The following is a 23,454-nucleotide window of genomic DNA, read 5'->3' on the forward strand; positions in this document are numbered from 1 at the left end:
ATTGATAATAATCATAAATGTTTCTTGAGCATCAAATCATCATATTATAATCATTTCTGAAGGATCAAGACTGGAGTAATGATGCTGAAAATTCAGCTTAAATATATATATTCGCATAGAAAACCGGTTTTAAATCGTAATAATATTTAACAATATGACTGTTTTTGTTTGTATTTTTAATCAAATAAATTCAGCCTTTGGTGAGCAGAAGAGATGTTAATGTTCTTCTAAACACATAAAAATCTTACCGATCAAAAACTTTTGACTAGTGTATATCGTCCGATACTGGTGGTGGCCAATATGCGTTGGCCATCCGTAGAAATACGTTTCTTTGGGGAAAGAAATACACTTTTTGTGAGGGAACGCAATACTTTTTGCGATAAAAAGCATTGAAATATAAGTTTTACTCCCATCTCATATTTTTTTTTATTGCTTGTCACTGAAATCCTAACGTATCGTACCCGACTCGAACACACCTCAGTTTTCCTCTCTCTGCAATGAATCAGATTAAATGCCCTTTAAAATCACTTTATTTCAAATGCAAGATTATTTCACAGTCTCCCAATGGGAAGTCAATGCTGACTTACATTGGGAATAGATATTTACAAATAAATATAACAAAGAAAAAAAAAACAGCAGTCAGTAAAATGATATGGATTAAAGTTTACAGTCGAGTTCAGGTAACCTTCAGCAATAGTCAACCAAATCATCACACACAACTATTACATTACCGATCATTAACAAGCTGTTCGAATTACACCAGTGTAGATAACTAAGCTTAAAATAAAATAATACCAACTCAATACAATTAATCACGATCAAATAAAACATGGTTGCCAAATATGAAAAAAAACAAAAAAAAAACAGCAGGTAATAGCAGCAAATATTAAGTAACATTAATTGTTGCTTTTCAGACTAACTTTAATTATACCCAATGTTTTGTCCATGTTAAAACTTACAGAAGTTATACAGACAGATGATGAGATCACAGCCATGGTGCAGCGTGACATCATCAGGTTTCCTCTTTGGCCCCGCCCACATGAGAAGACAGTATTTCATAGACCTACATATGTGGGAAAGTTAAATGTACGTGCGCATCATGGTGTAAGCAGAACGTAAAACTAACTATAAAGAGGACATCGAAATACCACCAGAATGCAGGGCTGAAAATATCTCTGTGTATAGTACATTTTTAATTGGTCTTAAGTCTTACTGAATGCATATACAACAAAATAACCATTGTGTTTGTGCGCATACAAGAGATTGGTCTGCACCAGTGTTGTGCCTTCGTTGTGAGAGCTTGATATGTTGTGTTGTCGTACACGCACAAAATAAACTCCGCCGCTGTTTGTTTTGTTTCCAGACCCTGCCTAAATAGGCAAATACACTGGGCAGCCCAACCCTGTGCAGTGCCCCCTCTGGTACGGAGGAATGACAGCAGAAAGAGGAGGGAGAGGAAGGAGGAAGAGTACATTGTGACTCTTACCTCCCTGCCAGACACTAGCGATACTTCAAGATCACAGGAACTGCAAAAAACAAACAAAAAGAGGGATGTAAATTCAAGAGAACGAAAACCTGAAGTCAAATACTCCCTAGCCTCAGAATAAAAGCAAATGAATTTGTACTGACAGTTTACATGGGAAAAAGTTAAAGCTTGCATGAAGAAGAGTGTGTGTGCGTGCGTGTGTGTGTGTTTGTACTTACTGATTATGATTAGGAGAAGGATGACCACTACCAACGCTACAATCATTTTCATCTGGCGACAGAAAAAAATATATTACAAGGTATATAGGATAAGCAGGGCTAAAAGACCCCATAGTGCAGAGTGTTATTCAAATGGCGGACACAATTGCAAAATTTTACCGTTTCTACAGGTTAAAGTGAGCAGCGTGTCAAAACAACGGAGCGGTTTCTCACCACAAGCACTCAGGGTTGTTTATGGTAATGATCTTTCGGAGCTACAGTATATCTATAATATTTGTATCTAGAGCCAAAAGTGCTTCATTCAAGCCCTTTCCTCTCCATGCGCGTTGCTTCTCTCTCTCTCCCTCGCTAAAACTTTATCAAGGCTTCAAATTATCTATAAAAATCAAGGCTTTATCTAAATATATATATATATATATACACTATGTTCCAAAGTGAATGTTATATAGAAAAACTAAATCAAATGAATAGTTTCTACACCCATGGAGTGATTTTTCACAAAAGCAAAGGCCCTTCAGATGTGGAAGATCATCCAGAATGGAGGCTCACCTTCATGTCTCTCCACCACATCCTTCTGTGGAGATGCTTGGCTCTACTGCTGAACGCTGACGCATTGTCCGATAGGCTTTCTGAAAGTCATGTGACATAAGAGGATCAGTAGTACAAAGATATACTTCCATGCATGCTAGTTATTATACAATGGCATATACTCATAACCAACTGAGACTGTTTTATATGGATTATCTTTGTCTCCTAGAGATGCTTGTTGAATTTCATGATGCCGTTTTGGGATGTTACAGCTCTGCAACATGTGTGACCAAATTAAACATGTTCAGCCTCATCATTAGCATGCAAAAACAAGAATCAATAAAGCTGAGCTCAAACCAGCTGCCATTCAACAATCCCACAGAGGATGGCCATGTGTTTGCAGCCAGAAAGATACAAAAACACAGAGGCCATAATACAGACACATTAGTTTGCATTCATGAAATCATTCTTATGTAACAGTCTGTGGATTCACCTTTAGGACTAAGCAATCTAAACGTGGCAACAGTATTGTTTACTTAATCATTTGTCCATTCTTACGCATGATGCACAAAGGCAGCATTGCAGACAACATATGGAAACATTCCCCTTTGTGAGTGACAATGTCTTCCAGATGCTGCACTATGAAGCTACTTGTTCTCCATTAGCAAACAAAGAGGTGGTGTTGTTTTTGAAATGGAAACAATGGATACAGACACTCAAGTCCCTTTCCCATGAACCGGTCCAGAGCTTAAATGCACCTGTCAACATAAGTGCCATGCTTCACTTGGACCTCCACATAAAAAACATTGCAATTTCGGCAAGATGTGGGAAGTGTAGTAAACAGAAAAAAAAACCTTACTTGAGCTCAGAACAGACCCGTTTTGATTTTCATACTGACATGTGTTTTTAATAATTGCATCCTCGCTCTGGCTGAAGGTTAACAGGTTAACATTAACACTGCTTGAAACTTTGCTCCACTGAATTCAATCCAATGAGTAACATTGACACTGTGGCACTATCACAAAATTATTTCATATTACGTAATATTATGTGCGTATTAAGCTATCTGAGCAGCAAAAACAGCCACACTGGCTCAACAAATGGAAACCATCATAACTCTGAGGTGTGGGAATACACACTTCATCTTTTTTATCGCTTTAAAATCAAATAAATGCAACACTACAAGATCTACGCATACTTTTGAACTCTGAACACAGTGGCTCGCGTTACCACAAAGGTTGATCAACATGCACGTCTCATAAAGTGCTTTCGTATATTATACAAAAACAGGACCAAACATGTGCCTTTGTTATGGGGGAAGCTTTGTTTTTCACATATTGGCCTGAAATAAGAAAAATACCACATCACTCTGTGGGATTGGGGACATTTTAACCACTCTCCTGCCCAGTTGTCCCAGGCAGCTCCGAAACCGAATAACAGAAATGGGACATGACTCACTAGGATCAGGTATGATGAAATCTGAAACTAACAAAAGGGTTTATTCATGCGACATTGGGATTCAATACACTTTCCCACAGTTAGTGTAGTGATCTGTTGAATACGTTTGATTTAGACTAATAATTTGTTTACATACGGCTTCCCAATCTATTCATGTGCTGATAGCGTTGCCCTGAAATGATTCACATATGCTTTGCGAATCTTGAATTATAGTAAATTGAACTTAAATATTTTGGGAAGGGAGCTAACCTTCCAAATATAGCATATTTCCACCCACACATCAAAAAGAAAAAGGAACATCAGCAGGTTTTTTGAGCAACAGAAGATCTGAGAGTCATTTTTAATCATGTTAATCCCTTGAATCCAAAGGAATCACAAAGTGCCTAAGGATTCATAATGAGCTTTCCACGTCCATCTTACCAGATTTATCCTGCAACTCATCCAGACGTTCCCCGCGTTCTATCACTTTGGAGATGTTCTCCTGCATGACGTCAATGACCTCATCAACTTGAGACTGCACACTGAAGGCCACCAAGACAGAGAAGACAACATGAGAGAACAATCTGGTACTTTCATTGAACTCAACAGGACATTTGAACAGCTCAGGTGCACATGTTCGTGTCTGTGTTTCTAATATTTTGAAGAGTAAACCGCTCGAGATTAAACAAGATATCATTATGACTACGATCTGTTGACCCTGCAGTGTTGAGAGGAGGTGAGAACGTTTTGCTAGACGTGGTCTAGACACATCCAAATAGTTTGAACTATTTGAACTCGTAGACGTGACACGCAAATACGCACTAAATAGCTTGTGAGGTATTTAGCTCCTCTCATACACCTGGCACAAGGGGCTGGCATGGCTTTCGGAGACGCAGCCTGCGAATGAACTGAGAGCAGGATGTTTTGCCCCTTGCTTCTATGCTTGGATGCCCACCTAATACACAGCATGATCTGCACCAAATGGCCAATCGCACAGGAACTCACTAATCTCTTGCACCTGAGAGTAACCTCTTGCACAGATGCAAATGAAGCAACAGGAAGAATCCAAGACGTTCACGGAAATGTTAAGAAAAAAACATTAGGGAAATTTCACCTTCCAAGTTTTCCCCATTAAATTCCATTGTTTTATATGTTACTCCGCCGTGGTTATGTAAACCTGTGGCTGCTCACATGGGGCGAAGGTCTGCAGGGTTTCCTTTGGGAGAATTACTGCAGCATATTAGTATGTACCAAACTTCATAACAAAGAACAAAGAAAAGCCCACAGTCCGGCTACTACAGCTACGTCAGGAACCGAGGATTTTTGAATATTGGGAGTAGCTGTTTACTTTTGCCTGCAAATATTATGTTGTGTCATAGAAACCCAGATGGTTACAGTGCTTCCCTTCTTCTCGGACGGGAGGTGTGTTTGTGGGTGGGTGTTTTCACAGATGCCATTATAAGGAGTTATATAAATTCTGCAAAACACAACGACATGGGCAGAGCTTGCGCAGTCAATAACTGTGATTTCTACAACACCCTGCCTGTGGAAATTATTAGATGTCCGTCTCCTCATTCCTAAACTGATCCATTTCTACTATTTGGAAATTTCTGAATTCCTAATTGTTCAATTCTGAAAGTACCCCTTAGTGTCTCACACAGGTTATGCTAGACATCAATGTTGCCTCAATTTGTGTGGCTTGTTGAAAGCTATATTCACTTCCCAGATAAAACAGTAAAAAAAAAAAAATCCCACAGATGCACATTGAAGGAAGGACTTGAGCTATATCTAGACAGCAGCAGAACATCATAAACACTTGGCAGTGGGCTCTTTTGGACCTCAGCCAGTAAGCAACACCCTAGCAGTACATTGGTAACAATCCCCGGCACTCATTTTACTTACAGCTGCAAGTGTTGTAGTCAGGACCAACTTGCTCAAATTCAAGACCACATTTTCTGGGTCTTGGTCCTCAAGACCTTGTTAAAGACCATATTTTCATAGTCTTGGTCTTAACTCGGATTAGACCCTCTTTTGGCCTTGGTCTTGACTCAGACTCGAATGAGCCTATCTCGACTAGAAAACTGACAACTGCTCAACGGATATATGTAGGATGTATGACAGTCTTGGAAGCATCTGTAAGAATGTGTTTGTAGTAAAGCTGACCCCTAATGTTGACTAAACGTTAAGTCGACCAAAAAAAAACTCAAATATGGCTTATCATTTGAAACATGTAAGTAGTAGCTTTAACTTTAATTGGCTGCTCGCTCTAATGTTAGCCTAGATTATAGTGCGCTATTATTAGCAGCATATCCAAGTGTTTTTTCGGAGTGTGGAAGCTAAAGCATTAGGGCGCTTTACTGCATGACATGGAGGCACCGGCACGATCACTTCTATTTTTCCTTATAGCGGCAAAAACAACTTAATATTCTCTGTCATTTTTGGTTATACAAATATGGTATTTGGTACTTCTGTGTAAACTTACAATAACAACAAAATGACAAAAGAAACAGGATGGGCTTTCTCCTGTCTTGGTCTCCGTGAACTGGAGCACGTCACAAAAATGAACCGAAACTCAGCATATAGGCTACTTGCCTCAGAGACATGAGAAATATATCTATAGCAAGCTTGAAATGTCTACTTTTAAACGAAAGGCTCATTATGGTTAAGTATTCCCTCAGTATATATTTAAGTAATTCAATTAATATAAACGTGCTATTAGTCGACTAATGGCCTAAATGAACGACTACTAGTCGACTTAGAGAAATCTTTGGTCGGGGGCAGCCCTAGTTTGTGGTTTTAAACCAATCCGTATTGTTTTGTATCTCTTTCCATTAAAATTGGGTTTATGAATGTATGGAGTTCACACATTGAGTAGGGAGAAGAAGAATGAAAATGTTGGCAAGGAAAGTAAAAAAGCAGGCCAGCTAAAAAATAAAAAAAAAGTCATACGTACTGTCTAACTTTGTCATTTTGGCCTCCAAATCTTGGTCCTGTGGGTCCTCTCCTGCAAAAAAAAATCCATTTCAGTAACCAAACACACTGTCATAAAGAGCTTTCCTGTTAAAGCTGTGTGCAAACAGTAATAAATGCTCAAAGATATGTTTATTTGTCAATGTTGATTATGCAAAACTACAGACTTACAGGAAAAAGTCCTCCTCTTCATCGGAGTCTTCCTCCAGTAGATTCCTCTGCAAGTTAAGAAGATCAGGGTGTCAGGCTAGTTCGAACTGGTGCAGAATGGGTTTAATATAATATTGCGTCTGAACTGAGACCAGGTGTTTGAAATAACGATGAGCAGACTGAGACTCATAAAGATCTTATTGTGAAGTAAACAGTCGTCCACCAGCCGTAAAGGACAACAGAACGCTCTAAAGGGCACAATGTGGGAACAGCGCGTGACAACAGTATTCCTGGAACGGAATTCACCTGGATATAAACCCGTTCAGAGCACAAGAGATATGAAGTCCATGTGGTCTGCATTTGTGCCATCTGATCTCTGGTGCAATGAATCACAGATCAGGAGGCATCTAGTTGACCTTCCATCGGTTTTGTTGTGAAGTCCATGACTGAACAAATTTTAACAAATACCTCACCAGATCATTTCAACATCCCGATGATGACTAATGTTATACAACTTTCCATAACTGCATCCAAGACCTGTGACACTCCTCTACAATTCCATCTGGACAATTCCATGCTAATGTCAACCTTACCAAGGAAAAATTAAACGATTACCAAAAGAAATAGAAGAAGCTTTAAAGGGAAATAAAAAAATTTTTAAAGACTCCAACAATCAATGACTCTTGTGATGTTTGTGTATGAATGAGTGGTGAAGAGACACGAATCACTACCGTCACAACTGATGTCATCTGTGACCAGCTAAAATGTTTTTGAAAGGAATGCCTTCTAAAACTAATAAAGGTTTGATGTATATGTCTAAATATATTGTCCTACAGATTAATTTCATGTAGGCACAAATCACTCTTTTAAATCAGTTTTGCATTGAATCATGATTCAATATGACTGAATTTAACAATCTGTTTTGCTAGCCATACAATTTTAGAAAATAATAGTTTGAAACTCAAATATAATAACATTTCATATTGCTGCCCAACATCTGGGTAGTTCATGAGACATACCAGTATCTCAAAGTCTGGCTGTTTCAAATCATTTTTAGGATTGTTTCTCGTTTTCATATAAATGTTGCTGTTTTTGGAACTATGATTTTTCTGCAGGGTTTTAGGAAAATTCATACAAATGATTCAGTATACAGGAAATGAGTAACTGAGCTTACATGTCATGTTATGACTGCAAATAACACTGCAATTGCTCATTTACAATTGGCCCTTTACTAGGGAATATTTCAAAACAAGAGCTGGGTCTCTTCACGGGTCACGGTCGGCGGTGTTACATAACGGGCACGTGGAAAGCCACACTCATCTTAGCTCTTTTACACATTCTTGCTCTCTCACTGCTGCGGAGTTCGAGCTTCTATGCGAGGCCAATTAGAGGAGGCTTTTCTTTGGATGTGCTAATGTCTCAACCATCCAACGGTTTCTCCCAATCATACATCAGTCGGGAGTTGTACCCAAGCGAAATACACAAGGTTATCAAATCCTGACACTGATTTACAGGCTTGCAAGGCCTGGCAGGGTTTTTAATGGCTCTCTAGGACTGGCAGAAGATGGAGACACTGAATGTCAATAATGAGATTGGTACTGACAGATTCTTGGGAAGGGCTCCGCTAGTTTATAACCCCCTGCGTGAGCTAATGTCGGTTACATCATGACATTAGTCTTCACTTTATGTCGACTTTTCCGTTCCCTGCTTGGTTTTGTTATTCAAATAGAAATGTATTATTAGTGGTGCTTGCTATGTCCATTTGACTAACACTACCATTTCAAAGTTTTTGAAAGTCGTCTCTCATGCTCACAGTAACATAGTTTAAATATTATTACAATTTAATAACTGTTTTCGACTGTAATATATTTTAAAATGTACTTTATTCCTGTGATGCAATTCTCAAGAATTATTTCTAATTATTATCATCAATGTTTAACACTTGTGCTGCTTAATATTTTGTGCAAACTGTAATACTTTTTTTCAGATAGAAAGTTCAAATAGAAAGTTTTTCAAATAGAAAGTTCAAAAGAACAGTGTTTATTTGAAATATACTACTTTTTAACATTATAAATGTCTTTACCGTCACTTTTGCTCAATTTACTGCATCCTTTCTTGCCTTATAAAAATATATATATATTTTTTTAAATAATATGAACAATCTTAATTATTTTGACTGCTGGAAAGTAAAACAGAATTGCAGCATCGATTTGCATAGGCCAAAAAACTCTTTTCATGTAAATAATCAGTTTAGTAACATTACATATGATGTCTGTTTATTTCTGCAGAATCTTGTTCCAGTTTATTTGAATTTTTCTGTTTATTTTTCTCCCCATCTGTTTAATTTTTCATCCACCTCAGTTTATCCACTGCTATTATGACATGTGGTAACTGTGTGACATTAAGAACAAATTGCTCTCTGAAGAGTTTTACAACACAGGAGTTGAAATGTAGTGTGTAATGGCATAATAGCTGCAGTTGTAGATGGATTGTGTAAGTTCTGCAGACACTGAGGAACATGAGGGGAGAGCTGTTTACTCCTGTAAACACTAACAGCACAAACAGATCATAGGGCACAATGGGGTTGTAAAAGTGCAGAGCTGTGCAGGTCTGGCTCTGGTCATTTTCACTCAGTTCTAGTTAATCTATATGATAAAAACTGACTTACCCGCTCACTGCGAATGGAGCCGGTAACCTCTTCATCGTGCAGATGCCGTTTGAATTTGGGGGGCATGCTGGGGTCGAGCTGCTCCTCCCTCTCTGGCTCCCTCTGCAGGCAAACACAGGAAGCACAGCAGTGATTGACTAGATTTATGTCATCTTGTGTCTCGTTTTTTCATATAATGAAATAATTTCAGCTCAAATTATATTTCATATCCATTTGATGTCCAGTCAGCGAGGAATTATAGCAAAATTATTCTATTTTGAGCTTATTTTGAAATTATGACCACATGACTGTACATTATTGCTTATAAATTGATAGGCTACAATTGTCACGCAATACAGTTCATAAGCTTCAAATTTGTCTGAGTTTGGTTGAATTTAGCTATGCACCAATCTGTGCATTAATACAATAAGCGTGCATTTTACCAGCTGTTTTACAACGCCTTTGAATGGGACTCATCTAATCAGATCTGGAGCTGGAACTCTTTGTTCTTTAAGTCTTAATTTAGACCAGACTGTGACCAAAAGTGAAAGCTCAACTATAATGACCACATATCTGAGCAGTGGACTGTTAGTTAGTTCATTCGACTGAACTTTTAAACCATAAAAGCTGAACTACTTTTAAGTAAATCCATCGTAATTCAGACTTGGGGATAGACCACCCCGTTATATTTAACTAGTTTAGTCAAGGGGATCAATCTAGCCACGCCGACTGTAATGTGATGCTTGCAAACATCAGACAGAGCAGTTAAAGACAAGCTCCTGCACGATCCTCAATGTGTATTTGCTTTATATTCACCCAGCAGTTCATTTCTGGTTAAACCATTTGGTCATTCTTTTACAAACCTGTAGCCTAGGCTTATAGCTTTGAAGTCCACAGCAGGTTTTCATCTAGAAACTACCAGACATATAAACTTTACCTATGGAATAACAATGACTGGACCCTCAAACAGTCCCTCTGATGGACAGTTTCTCACCACTGAGCATCAGAGTCCAGATCTAGAAGTAGTAGGCTACAACTAATAGGAAACTCGTTTTGAAATTGTAGCTTGCCAGATTTTACGCTTAGCCTATATGTACCCTCGATAAATTGTGATAACGCAGCAAACTGTAGTCATACGATGAAGACTATCCAGTGTTATTTTACATTTGATTATTTTCATTTTCTGTAGTATTTCTAACCTGAATACTAATACTGTTAGACCCTCACCCACCTGAAAAACTTAAAACCGTGTTTATGTCATATCTCTCTTATACTATTGCATTTATTTGTGCAGTTGTTTGCAATTTGTTTATTTGTTCTTATTTTACTTTTTACTAGTTTTTTTAAAATGAAAATACAAAAAATTCATTGAGGAAAAGTAGATTTTTGTTTGTATATGCTGTCAATTATTGTTCTTAGAAAGAAAATCGGAATCTGAAAATGAGAAAATTGCTATCGATGCATCTCTAATCGTGGTATTGCGATTACAGCTCTAAATGTGTTATTTTTAAATGTCTGGGTAAAAAAATACCTTTTTTCCCTTGAACACAATAGGCTATATTTTATTTTAAGCAACATATAGAATATTTGGAACAGTGGTAACATGAACGTCAAGTTAAAAAAATACATAAATAAAATAAATAATTGAATTCTTCTTAATCCAATTCAAATGAATACAGTCACTTAGGTAAGCACTAAACCTGCAGCTCAACAATAATTAATTGTAAAAAACAAACTTTCTAAAAAATTTTTTTTAAATGCAGTCACATAAGTGAGCAAGGCATGAGGGATTCCTGCACTTTCCATCTTTGACTAGACAAAAAAAAAACAAAAAAACGCATGACCGGTATAGTGGAACATTTTAGAGGTTTTGAACCCGTGACTAAACCTTGAAGCCGACAACTGGCCCATTCCTCCAAGGATCTCTATGCAAATATGTCTTCTTTTTTAAATAAACAAAACAAGAAGATGAGGCGATATGATAACAAAATAAATAAACCAATGGGAAAACTACAAACATGACAGCTTTGCAAACAAAACAAAGACAACAACCGACAAAATAAACTAAATAAACTAAGGAGTAGATAGCCTATACAAAGAATAACGATGAACTAATGGCGCTTTTCCACTGCATGGTACGGCTCGGCTCGGTACGGTACGGTTCAACACGGCGCGGAGCGGTTCGGCTCGCTTTGCTTTTCCACTGCGTGGTACGACTCAACTCGGTACGGCACGGTTCGGTTCGCTTTAGCTCGGTTGCTTTTCCACTGCAGTTAGTACCGCTTCAAAGTGGGTGGGACTGATCGTTATTGTAGGTCCGGTGGTAGCCGTGTGCGGCTAAGAGCTGTGCTACTTCCGCTCCTCGGCAACCAACGAGAGGAACGTCTGCACCTCGTCCACTGACCACGATTCAGACATTTCTTGTTTGATTTTTTTATTACTTTTTTTGTCAAGTAAAAACTCTAAAAACAGGTGCTACCGTGTTTGCTGTTGTCTGGCTATTTAAATATAGCGGGTTTAGTGTCTCGTGTAGCAAATATACAATGACGCTGAAGTGACGATTTTGTCTGACCAATCAGTGATCTGCAGTGTTTTCACGTCACATTTAGTATCGGTACGGTACGCTTGGAACCTCAACAGAGGTGGTACCATTTAAAGCGAGCCGAAGCGAGCCGTACCGTACCGTACTATGCAGTGGAAATGCGCCATAAGTGAGCCGTACCGAACCGAGCCGTACCGTACCATGCAGTGGAAAAGCGCCAAAGCGTGCCGTGCTGTACCGAACCGTACCGTACCATGCAGTGGAAAAGCGCCATAAATAGACACAGGTGAGCAACATAATCAGCAACCATAGAAACAAATGAGAACATAATTATAAACCAAAGAAACAGGAGATAAACCAGGAACAAACTAAACAAAATGAAAATAAAAAAGTGTCATTGTAAGACATGACAGATAGAAGCGGAAGTGCAAAAATGCTAGGCTAACTCATTTCCTGGTATTAGGACTCATTCCTGCAGCGCTCTATTGATCGATGACTCAAATGAATCAGTGAACTTGCTCAAATGAATCAATTTCCTGGCACAGCGCATTCTAAGAGAGTGTGTTTGTCTTGTGTACAACACAATGTGACATAATAGACTGAAGTAATAGTGTCATGCTACACTGATAATAGCAAATCTAACTTAACAGCCAATCTACTGTCATGCTACTGATAAATAGTTAGGTTGTAGCTAAATGTGACAGCTTAACTAGTTTTAGTTAGTTACTCCATAACACACAGTACTTGAATGAAGAACATGTGGCAAACGTGTCCCTGTAAATAATAAATTACATAGATGTGTCTCAATTGTACTAAAAAAAACAAAAACAAAACATGAAACACATTTATGAATTCTTGTTCTTGAGAAATGATTTTTTTCATTAACAGGCAAACTAAAGCTCCTTCCTCCACCCACTGGACAACTCTCAACCCAAACTCCAAGTCTAGTACCATTGAGTCCACTGTCCTCTGCTCTCTGACTGCTCTCAGCTTCTCTTGCTGGAAGAGCTGTAGGAAAACGGCTTCTCCTCTATCCAGGAGTACAGCAGCAGAGCGTTCCAGAAAGCAGGATTAGGGAAAAGAGAGGCTGGGGACAGGGAGCGAGGGAAAGGGAGGAGGGGAAAAAGACATGGGGTTTGAGAGAAAGAGCATGAAAAGGTAAATAAAAGATGCCAAGACAGAGAAATAAGGACATAGAATCCAACCACCATCCACTGAGACCATGTAGATATTTACTTGTCTATAACTTCAGTGCAAAAAATATTTAAATGTGCAGATAAGCCAAAACCTTACCATGGTGTCTCTAAGACTGTCATCATTTATTCAACCTCCCTTTTGTGTGAGGAACAGACTGAAATATTAGTTACTCATTCTTGACTACCGGTATATTGTCTTAACTCTCAAATTGCACTTGCTCAAGATTTTTCTAAATTTCTTAAGATTCAAACTTGGTGCTTCTTCCCAATCAATTATATGAGACACCAGAGAACCAATGATGTTGTTGCAAATGTGTGGTCAATTTCAATAGGAATCCATGCAATCAGGAATTTCTGTGATTGCAAAAGAGATGATTTTGCAACGGGTTCAAACTGGTCACACTGATTTTCTGCATTGACCAACAGAAAGTGACTTGTGTGTCCACTGTGCTTCATAAATCATTATATTGAAAATAGACAATTAACCTTTTTTGCCTATGAAATTTTGGAGAATTTTTGCTAAGGTGAACAAACCTTAACCCATGTAAAAAATGGTGTAACACATCTCTATGGAACGTTTCCGTGGTGGAGGATGATTTTCAGAGAATAATGATGTGACTGGTCTGTTTCTCACACAAACAAGCTTAAAACGTCGTGGAATATAGTGTATAAGTCATATGGTACACTTTTTGAAGCTTGACAAACGTGGTTATCTTGAACTGTCAAGTGTGTGGAATATAACTAGGCTACAAGAAGATAAAAATTTATTTTTAGTTTGAATGGTAAAAAAAATAACAACAGTATACATATTTGGAACAACAAAATGGACTGGAATATTAATATGAAAGGTGGATGGATGGAAATAGTGATATGAAATCTGAATGGATGGATGGATAGATGGATGGATGGAAATAGTGATATGAAATCTGGATGGATGGAAATAGTGATATGAAATCTGGATGGATGGATGGATGGATGGATGGATGAATGGAAATAGTTATATGAAATCTGGATGCATTGCATGGATGGAAATATTGATATGAAATCTGGATGGATGAATGGAAATAGTGATATAAAATCTAGATGGATGGGTTGCAAGCAGAAATCTGGCCATGATAACAAATACAAACAATACAAACCACCAAACCCACAATGGACATTCTGATAGCAAAGTGTTTGCAGACTTCAAAAGTGATTACACTGATTAAACCCTCACATGCGTCACATTGTTACGAAACAGCTTCATGATAACAGACAACTCACAAACAAAACTAATAGGTTAGGCATTATTCAGTGTTCTCTCATCAGTGAATCTAAACGCTTTAGAAACACACAGGACAGGGAACGGCTAAAAGAAACACTGAGATCACTAACAGATGATGGGACTTACATAATTCAGGGAACAGGATAGCCTTGACTTTCTATCAACAACTGTGGATTAATCAGAGACTGTTTGAATAACTGAGACTAAATCAATGGCACTCACATAATCACATAAACACTCAACATTCACTCAGTCATGAACAATACGAGACTGGAAAACAACGAGTCCTTCGCTTATCATCATTTGTCACAAATACGCTAATTTTACAAGACTTTTACATTATCCAACTTAATGAGATCAGAATGTTATGTGCATATGAGATTAATAAGAACACGCAAAATATTAAGATTAAGGCACCCAACAACTCCTAAATGTAACGTTACGTTACTAGTTTTCATGCAAACGTTCAACTGACCAGACATTAACACTACCGATCATATCTAATAATAAAACAGCTGATGTTCCTGTCCAGCGCCTGCTAAACAGAGCTGGATGCTAGTCATCGCAACCAAGTAAACATAACGTTACCCTACAGGACGCTAAAATATCGACACGAATAATAAGACATTCTTTGGGGAAAATAACAAGCATGAAATCAAATGATCGTGTTGACATGACGATTTGTGGAAGAATGGAAACACTGAAGTGAAAGCAGTTGGAATGACAGTTAGCATGACAGCTAACACCTCTGGATAAATCACTGACCGCTTGACAGACACACAAACACACACACGTACAAAGGCCTCACGAGTCACATCCCCGGACAGTCTACCTCAGAGATCTTTCTTTTGTCGATTCCTGTTTGGAAGAACCGCGTCTGTGTGTTAATAATCCCGCCGACAGTGTCTGATCTGAACCTGAACAAAGTGAACCTGAATGATGGTGATGATGACGCCTCTCGGCTCTAAAGCGGAAGTCAACAATGCTGGACGGACACTGTTTCCTGCGCGTGATTTCTTCATCTATTAATAAAATATTAAAACATCATGTAGTAGTAAAAAAAAAGGATGAAAAAAATCACATCAACATCTAATTTAACAAAAAGAATAAAAATAATCGCCACCGTCATTTAAATCATCATTATAAAGCCATAATTGAAACAATAATAAAACATAATCAACTTATCTCCAATCAAATAAATGCAGCAGCCTTGGTGAGCATAAGAGATTGTTTATCACACAGAATACGTTTTTATACATGTACGCCTGCATAAAATATAAATTGTTGTGTAAGGTTTGGCTTAACATCACAGTGATATTTTCTGAAGGTTACTTTAGACTTGAGTCAAGTTTAGGTTGATTTTGTTTTATTTATCAGATTCCCCCGAAATTGATCAAACAAACACTGAAAATAAATAAAAACTATAAAATAAAATAAAAAAGGACTGGAGAAGATTAATGGAAAATTTAGAGCTATAAATTCAGATCATCCTGTCACATGAAAAAAAAAAAAAAGCTGAGTGATGCAGCTCTTCAGAGGAGAAATGGTTTTGTGAGCAGACCAGGAATGTCCCGCGAGCTACAGGAGGCATGATCTGTAAAACAGGCAACCTTGAGAAATGTTTCACATGGGGATAGAAGGTGCTTCGCAAAGTGAAAAGATTAGGTGGAGGGTGCAGTGTCCCCCCAAAAGGCCCTTGCCAAAGGTCACACTTTTAATACTTAATTCCCTTGTAAGGATGCACTTATAGACATAAACGTGAAGTTCTTCATGTCTTTTGAGCAAAAAGCTGGCGCACCTTCCTAGCTCACTACGTCGCGAATAAGAATATCATGTAGGCTACATGAATTCGGGCACTGGAAAGGACAGTATGAATGACCCTGGCTCACTAACCTTTGGCTGCATTCGAAATCGCATATATCCCTAATATATAGTGGGCGAAAAAAAGTATGTGACAAAAGAACTATGTCCGAATTCACAGCACTCATAGTAGGCAAAAAGTTCCCAGATTATCTACTTCTTCCGGCGATATTCTGAAGTGTGCATATGATGGACGCTTTACTATCCCACGAGGCCACGGGGGAGGATTTATGAATGGCTGTGAAGCGACACAACCATAGACAGTATATAAGGACACAACTGACGCTGGTAGGTCACATGATAATGACAACATGGTGAATGAAGTACGCCAGATTATTCATACTAAACACATTCATATAGGCCTTATGTAGCCCCGCCCCTTTTCCGCGCTGCGTTCGTTGTCTTTTGTTGTCCGGTCTGTATTTTCACAGCGATCTTGCGTATTTATGAATGAACGGCTCGTTTTAAAATCTTCCCGGTCTACTGACATTTGTTAAGACATCTGATATAAACATAGTCTCAGCCTCAGACGTCACGCCCACGGAATGTTGGCTAAACGTCTGATGCATATGGTACACTTAACTGGAAACACTTCAGGAATGTCGAAGTCGTCATCTGATTGGTTGAATTTTATCGAATTTCCGGGGGGCGCGAGTGTCGCGTTTATTTTCGGTGCGCCGGGAAACAAAGCGCAGACGCGTGATTGCGGAAGAAAAACTGTTGTGTTTACATGAGTGACAATGAGCATTTATCAAGATCAGCTAAACGTAGGATTCTCAAAAGTATGCGAGGTTCACGGCATAGACTCTTTAAGAGATGTCCAGGAGTTTTGTTTGAGGCACTTAGTGGAGACTTGTTGCACGCCGGTCTGTTGTTGTGGGGACATTTCCACGCCCCGAAACGTGACGCTGAACGAAATGAACTATAATTGGTTGTTTGACATGTCGGTCAAACGCCCTTATGGGCGGGCCTTGGCCAAAGAAAGCTGCTATGAATTCCAGACCTTCAGCCGTCAGTCTGACGGTCTGGCTACGCGAGACTAATATAAACATTACAATCGTCGTGATAACTTTCGTTAACTTTACAATAAGTAAATCCACTTCACTAGCTTACTCCTGGACAGCAATGCCATAGAGATACAGAGCGACCGCAAAAACAGAAGTTCAAAGACAATATTCTAAAGATGGCTGCGATCTCGTTTCTCTGGCGCATAAGGTCTATACAGAACATAATTTTTTAGCGGTTGTGGAGTATTTACTTATTCAAAATAAGCACCTACTCAAGAGACTATGGATTTTGGACGCAGTTATAACGTTATGTTTCACACTTCAGAACCTCTGCAGTTTTCACGGTGCATTGTGGGACTTTTTAGGGAGCGAATGTTTCAGTGCACTGGAAGGATTTTACGATTGAGACAACCCTTAAAATTGCCGACTTCCTGATCAGTGCCAGACTAGTGAACTAGGGAGCTGATTGAGACGCAATCCCTGGTCTATTTTAGCTGGAGTGTGAAAAGTTCTGTATATACTGACTCCCTAAAACTCTTGTCAATTGTTTAATTTTCAGAATCCTGTGAGACATTGAAGGAAATGGAAAACCGATGAGAAATATCATTATATAAACAGTGAGAAAGCCAGACTTTGAATATTCCACTAAGTCACTTGGCTCAAGTTTTGCTATTTGAATTGAAAAGGCAATATATTTGACACAAGAAAGAGCATTTGGAACTGTACCGTAGTCAGCTATTTCTTAACTCTCCACGTTTAAAAAGACTCCAATGACTCCCTTTTCTATGACTTATGAACTTCAGTTTAATTTAAGGTACCCGTGGGGCACTTTAGGTTATTTTTCAGGTGGGTTATAAAGCTGTACTCCTCATACTTTCTGTTTGTCCAGTTTAACCTTCAACATCTCTTCATACAATGGAGGGAACATGCTTACAACCATATCAGCAATTCACAGAACATTAGACCAAGGAAATATATTCCGAAATTTATGAGGAAACAAATTTATGACCTATGTCACTAAAAGGAAATATTTATCTGCCTGTTGATCCTAATGTTTATACACGCAGTCAGAGTCCTGGGTTTGGTGCATGTTGAAAATGGCTAAAATAAACGTTCCCGTCATTCTGATGAGGCAAGCAGACGTCCTGAAAACTAGGAGAGAAAAAGCAGGAGCGATTTAGTCACAGAGGATTCAGCTGAGGCCTCTAGCTGGACAATTGAACATTTCATAAGGGCAGTATATGGAAAGGTGGCAGGCTGGCTGATGAGATGGTGATCAGCGGGAATCCTGACTTATAGTTACAGGATTATAAACGACAGGAGCAAGGTGTAAGGCTCAAAAAGTTGCCCCGTAGCTGTACACAGTCATGTTAATATCCTTGCTATAGCAGCTAGTGGAAACACAATAATTTCTCAGCTACTTAATAAACAATCTAAATATACTGTTGCTGACTGTTTCAATGAACACAGAATGCGGTTTTTCCAATCCACTGCCTTACTTTCCATTGCTTTTCTTTGTTAGAAGAAAACGTGTTAGAAAACGGACATGTTTGACTGCTGCGCTCACGTCCCACAATTAATAATAATAGTAATTAATAATTTGTTACATTTATATAGTTCTTTTCTGGGTACTCAAAGCGATTCACATATGGAAGGGGGGAATCTCCTCAACCACCACCAATGTGCAGCATTCACCTGGATGATGCGACGGCAGCCATATTGCGCCAGAACGCCCACCACACACCAGCTTACTGGTGGAGAGGAGACAGTGATGAAGCCAATCAGTATATGAGGATGATTAGGAGGCCATGATGGAAAGAGGCCAAGGTGCAAATTTGGGCTACAGGGTGATATGGCTGCTGGTAAACTACTGTGTACCAATTGGTCAATGGCCTCAAATCCGTCTAGCGCGTTTAGATATAAATATAAAAGCAGCGCAGTGAAATGCAAAAACGCATTCTTTGGAAACGACCCCATACTGTTTCCCCTGTTTTGTTGTTGTCAGAGTATCTAAGACAGGGTTGCCAGGTTTGCGTAACAAAAACAGCACAATTGCTATTCAAAACCGCCCAAACACTGTTAAAACTATCTACTAATAGCTCTAGCCCAGTAAAAATCGCTTTAACCTGCACGGACTAAAAAAACAACCCACGGCAACAGTGTAAACTAAGTAGCCCAGAGCCCTCTTCTGGAAAGGGGGGCGGGGAGCAGCAGCACATTTTGCATTTAAAGATATACACACACACACAAAAACTGCCTTTGCTTCCACACAGAACCTAAAATCTTTGCCCAAGATGGCAATTTTCATGACATGAAGCCCTGAGGGTGAGAAGGTCAAAATGTGCCCTGCTTTCTTTCTCTCCCTTTGCAGTTTCCTCTGCTACCGGTGCAGTTGATCAATCTTAAACTGACCTTGACTGCAGAACAGACCTCAATCCAACATGAAACATCCATGTCTCCGGAAACCTTCTTCATTGCTGTGTTGCTGCATGTGACGGAGTAGGGAGCATTCATCTTTCCCAGTAATGTGTTTACCTACTGTCACGAAGACTTCAAACACCATGACACAGGTCACACCTGCCATGTGTCCTGAAGTTTAGAGTTCACCAGAGGTCAAATTTACTTCCGAATGCATGGTGTCCACACAGGATGCTGCCGTTTTACTCAGTATTATATGTGTTAAAGACCATAAGTGCACCAGGATGCGTTTATATTAGTATTTAAAATATATTCATACTTTAGTGCTCTTTAGCCTACACTTATTCATCATGACACATCTTATTCAGGTTGAATTTTTTTTAATGATTAATCATAATTATACCTAAAATGCTTACTTTGCTTCTTATTTTATTTTAATACTTTTGATTACACATTTTGTAATCAACATATTTTTTTATTAATTTAAATTCAGTATTTATTGCATCATACTTTTACATTAGCCTAAAGGTAGGCTACACTCTGTTGTGGCCGTCTAGCGGTTAAAAAACAAGACTTCATGCATGTTGCGGAAGAACATTGTTTTGGTTGTGCTTTTTTTTGCTCTGCGGATGAATATGGTTTGCGGCACCTGTGAACCTGTGTCATCTGAGCATGTAAGTGCAATATTTTATGCTGTTGTTTTGACGAATTGGAAACAGATTTTTTTTATTTAATGACGTTTCAACAGTTAAGAAGATTGTCTGTCTGATATGGTCTAACGTTGCACGTTACGTTAACGTTTAAATTAGGCCTAACTGGTATTTGGGCCAAATTGAGCATAGTAGTTCTAATTTATAGATTGTAACTGTCTGTCATCAACCAGTGGGGCAACATAATTTCAAGACTCACACACTAAGGATTTAGTTCTATACATTTTTGAGAAGTTTTGGAAGTTGCAAAGTTCTTTCTTCCCTATTGTGTCTATGATTGTGATGCATATCGGAATGCAACGGCTTTTTAAATAAGAAAAAAAATGTAGGACGGGAGTCGCGGGACTTTATTTTGTCCATGGGGAATTGATTGGACGGTTTTTGGTTTGCATGGCTGTGATCTCATGTTAGTGACAGGTTGCCCCAGCCTCGGGCAAGTAAACACATTAATTGGAGAAGAGAAGAGAAGAGAAGAGAAGAGAAGAGAAGAGAAGAGAAGAGAAGAGAAGAGAAGAGAAGAGAAGAGAAGAGAGTCGATGGCAAGAGGGACGGGAAATTTTGTTTAAAGATTACGAGGGCACATGAATTTTAAAAAAATGCATGTGTTTTCACTTTAGACCCCACTGAATAAGGCAAAATGATTTGAAAAACAGAGTTTTCCTAGGATCTGTTCTGTCAGATGTTAACACTTGCACAAGCCTCTTTTTTCAACATCCTTCAAACAGATCTAAACAATGTTCGTGAAACCTTGGATCACATGCTGCTGTCTAGTCAACAAGGCAATAAACACATTTTCCCTAAACAGGAACTGTGCACACAATTATTTCACCAGATCCGTAAAGGACGCTACGCTACGCCACAAAGAAGTCCTGCTGAAGATGAGCACCAGGTGTTTGTGGAGGCCTCCTGATGGGTCGCTGCGAGATGCTGCTGTTGATTATGACCTTTTAAACTGGATTCCTGAACTTTATAGGACATCCTGCTGTGCAGTTTATGGCCTCATTCACCCGCATGATTTGTGATAACTTTCTCATGAGTGAAGTTACAAGTCCATTAGAACGTATGATACTCTTTAGTCTCTGTATGTTTGATTGAATGGACAGTTATATTTATTATTTATATGTATACAATACCGTTCAAAAACTTGGGTTCAGTATGAGTTTTTAAAATAAATTAATACTTTTATTCATCAAGGATGCATTGAATTGATCAAAATTGACAGCAAAGACCTTAATAATGTTACTAAAAAATTATATTTCATATAAACGCTGTTCTTTGACTTTTCTATTCATCAAATGATCCTGAAAAAAGCATGGTTTCCACAAAACTATTAAACAGCACAACTGTTTTCAACATTGATAATAATCAGAAATGTTTCTTGAGCAGCAAATTATCATATTAGAATGATTTCTGAAGGATCATGTGACACTGGAGACTGGAGTAATAATTCTGGAAATTCAGCTTTGCATCACAGGAATAAATTGCTTTTGAAATAATATTACAATAGGAAACAGTTATATTAAATTGAAATAATATTTCACAACATTACTGTTTTGTTTGATCAAATACATGCAGCCTTGGTGAGGATAAGAGACGTCTTTCAAAAACATTAAAACATCTTACCGACCCTAAAGTTCTGAATGGTAGTTTATATTATATAAACATAAATATCATACAGTATATAGAAACATCCTTGATCCTCTCCTAACAAGGTCTGGGATTAGAGGGTAAGCAAACAATCAGTTCTTGTAATCAAAGTGTTGGATGCAGAAGAAATGGGCAGGAATAAAGATCAGAGCGTCTTTGACCAGGGCCAAATTGTTATGGCAAGGTGACTGGTCAGAGTATCTCTGAAACGGCATGGCTTGTGGGTTGTGGGTGGTGAGAATTTGCCAACAGTGGTCCAAGGAGGGACAAACCACAAACCGGCAACAGGGTGTTGTGCGCCCAAGGCTCATTGATGCACGATGATGGTTATGGGATGAGTGTAATCTGCTGCATCTGGGGCTGCGTAGCTGAAGACCATTCAGAGAGCCTATGACCCCTGTCCACTGTTGAAAGAGCCTTCAATGGGAACACGAGTGTCCGAACTGGACCTTGGAGCAGTGGAAGAAGGTCGCCCGGTCCGATGAGTCCCATTTTCTTTGGGTAAGTAATGGTACCAGGATGAACTGTCTGACGGACAATGACAAGCCCGTGGAGGGAGTGTAATGTTCTGGGCAATGCTGGGAAACCCTGGGTCCGTCCATTCGTGTGGACGTATATTTGACACGTGCCACCTATCTAAACATTGTTGCGGACTTGAAGAGTTCAAGGTGTTGACTTGGCCTCCAAACTCCCCTAATCCATTTGAGCATCTGTGGGATGTGCTGGTCCAACAAGTTCAATCCATGGCGGCTTCAGCTCACAACCTAAAGGACTTCGCAACCTAAAGGATCTATCTATCTATCTATCTATCTATCTATCTATCTATCTATCTATCTATCTATCTATCTATCTATCTATCTATCTATCTATCTATCTATCTATCTATCTATCTATCTATCTATATCTATCTATCTATCTATCTATCTATCTATCTATCTATCTATCTATCTATCTATCTATCTATCAATCAGTCAGTCAGTCAGTCAGTCAGTCAGTCAGTCTGTCTATCTCTCTGTGTGTGTGAATGTTATAACAAGTTAGTGGGACAAAAGTGCATTACATATTCTTTTTTTAAAATACCCACAAGGCATTTGTAAACTTTATTAAGCAGATCGCCAGACAGCCCATAGTTTTGGTTGCCTGACAATGTTTACAGGATGTTTCTTCACCTTAAACACTTGTTTTCCCCGCTAGACAGACTTCCGACAACATGTTTGCACATTGTGAACTCGAGAAGCATCAGACAAAAGCATTTCCACACGATTAAGAGGTGAGGAATGTTGTTGTGTATAATTGAGGGTCATCATGGTACCTGTTACTCGCCGTCTTTCTGTGTTTTCCATGGATGCCACTCCTTGATCTTTATGGGCACAC

The 23,454-nt window shown here is 38.8% G+C and overlaps 1 protein-coding gene across 8 annotated transcripts; it reads right to left on the bottom strand.

The window, feature by feature from the left end:
- Window positions 1-514: 514 nt before the first annotated feature.
- Window positions 515-15,443, bottom strand: vamp4 (vesicle-associated membrane protein 4). 8 transcript variants are annotated; one of them, XM_079639823.1, is made up of 10 exons: window positions 15,271-15,426; window positions 12,930-13,065; window positions 9,458-9,559; window positions 6,811-6,857; window positions 6,623-6,673; window positions 4,111-4,211; window positions 2,254-2,333; window positions 1,705-1,756; window positions 1,487-1,526; window positions 515-1,063 (listed from the first exon to the last, which is right to left on the bottom strand). In XM_079639823.1, the coding sequence occupies exons 2-9, from the start codon at window positions 12,930-12,932 to the stop codon at window positions 1,501-1,503; spliced, it is 462 nt and encodes a 153-aa protein (XP_079495949.1). In that variant the 5' UTR covers window positions 12,933-13,065; window positions 15,271-15,426; the 3' UTR covers window positions 515-1,063; window positions 1,487-1,500. The 8 variants fall into 8 exon arrangements, with proteins under 8 accessions (XP_079495949.1, XP_079495950.1, XP_079495953.1 ...); XM_079639824.1 differs by having other exon boundaries at window positions 15,236-15,404; XM_079639827.1 differs by lacking the exon at window positions 12,930-13,065 and having other exon boundaries at window positions 15,271-15,443.
- Between the last annotated feature and the right edge of the window lie 8,011 nt (window positions 15,444-23,454).

Source organism: Phoxinus phoxinus (assembly GCF_949152265.1).
Source record: "Phoxinus phoxinus genome assembly, chromosome: 16".
Classification (NCBI taxonomy): domain Eukaryota; kingdom Metazoa; phylum Chordata; class Actinopteri; order Cypriniformes; family Leuciscidae; genus Phoxinus; species Phoxinus phoxinus.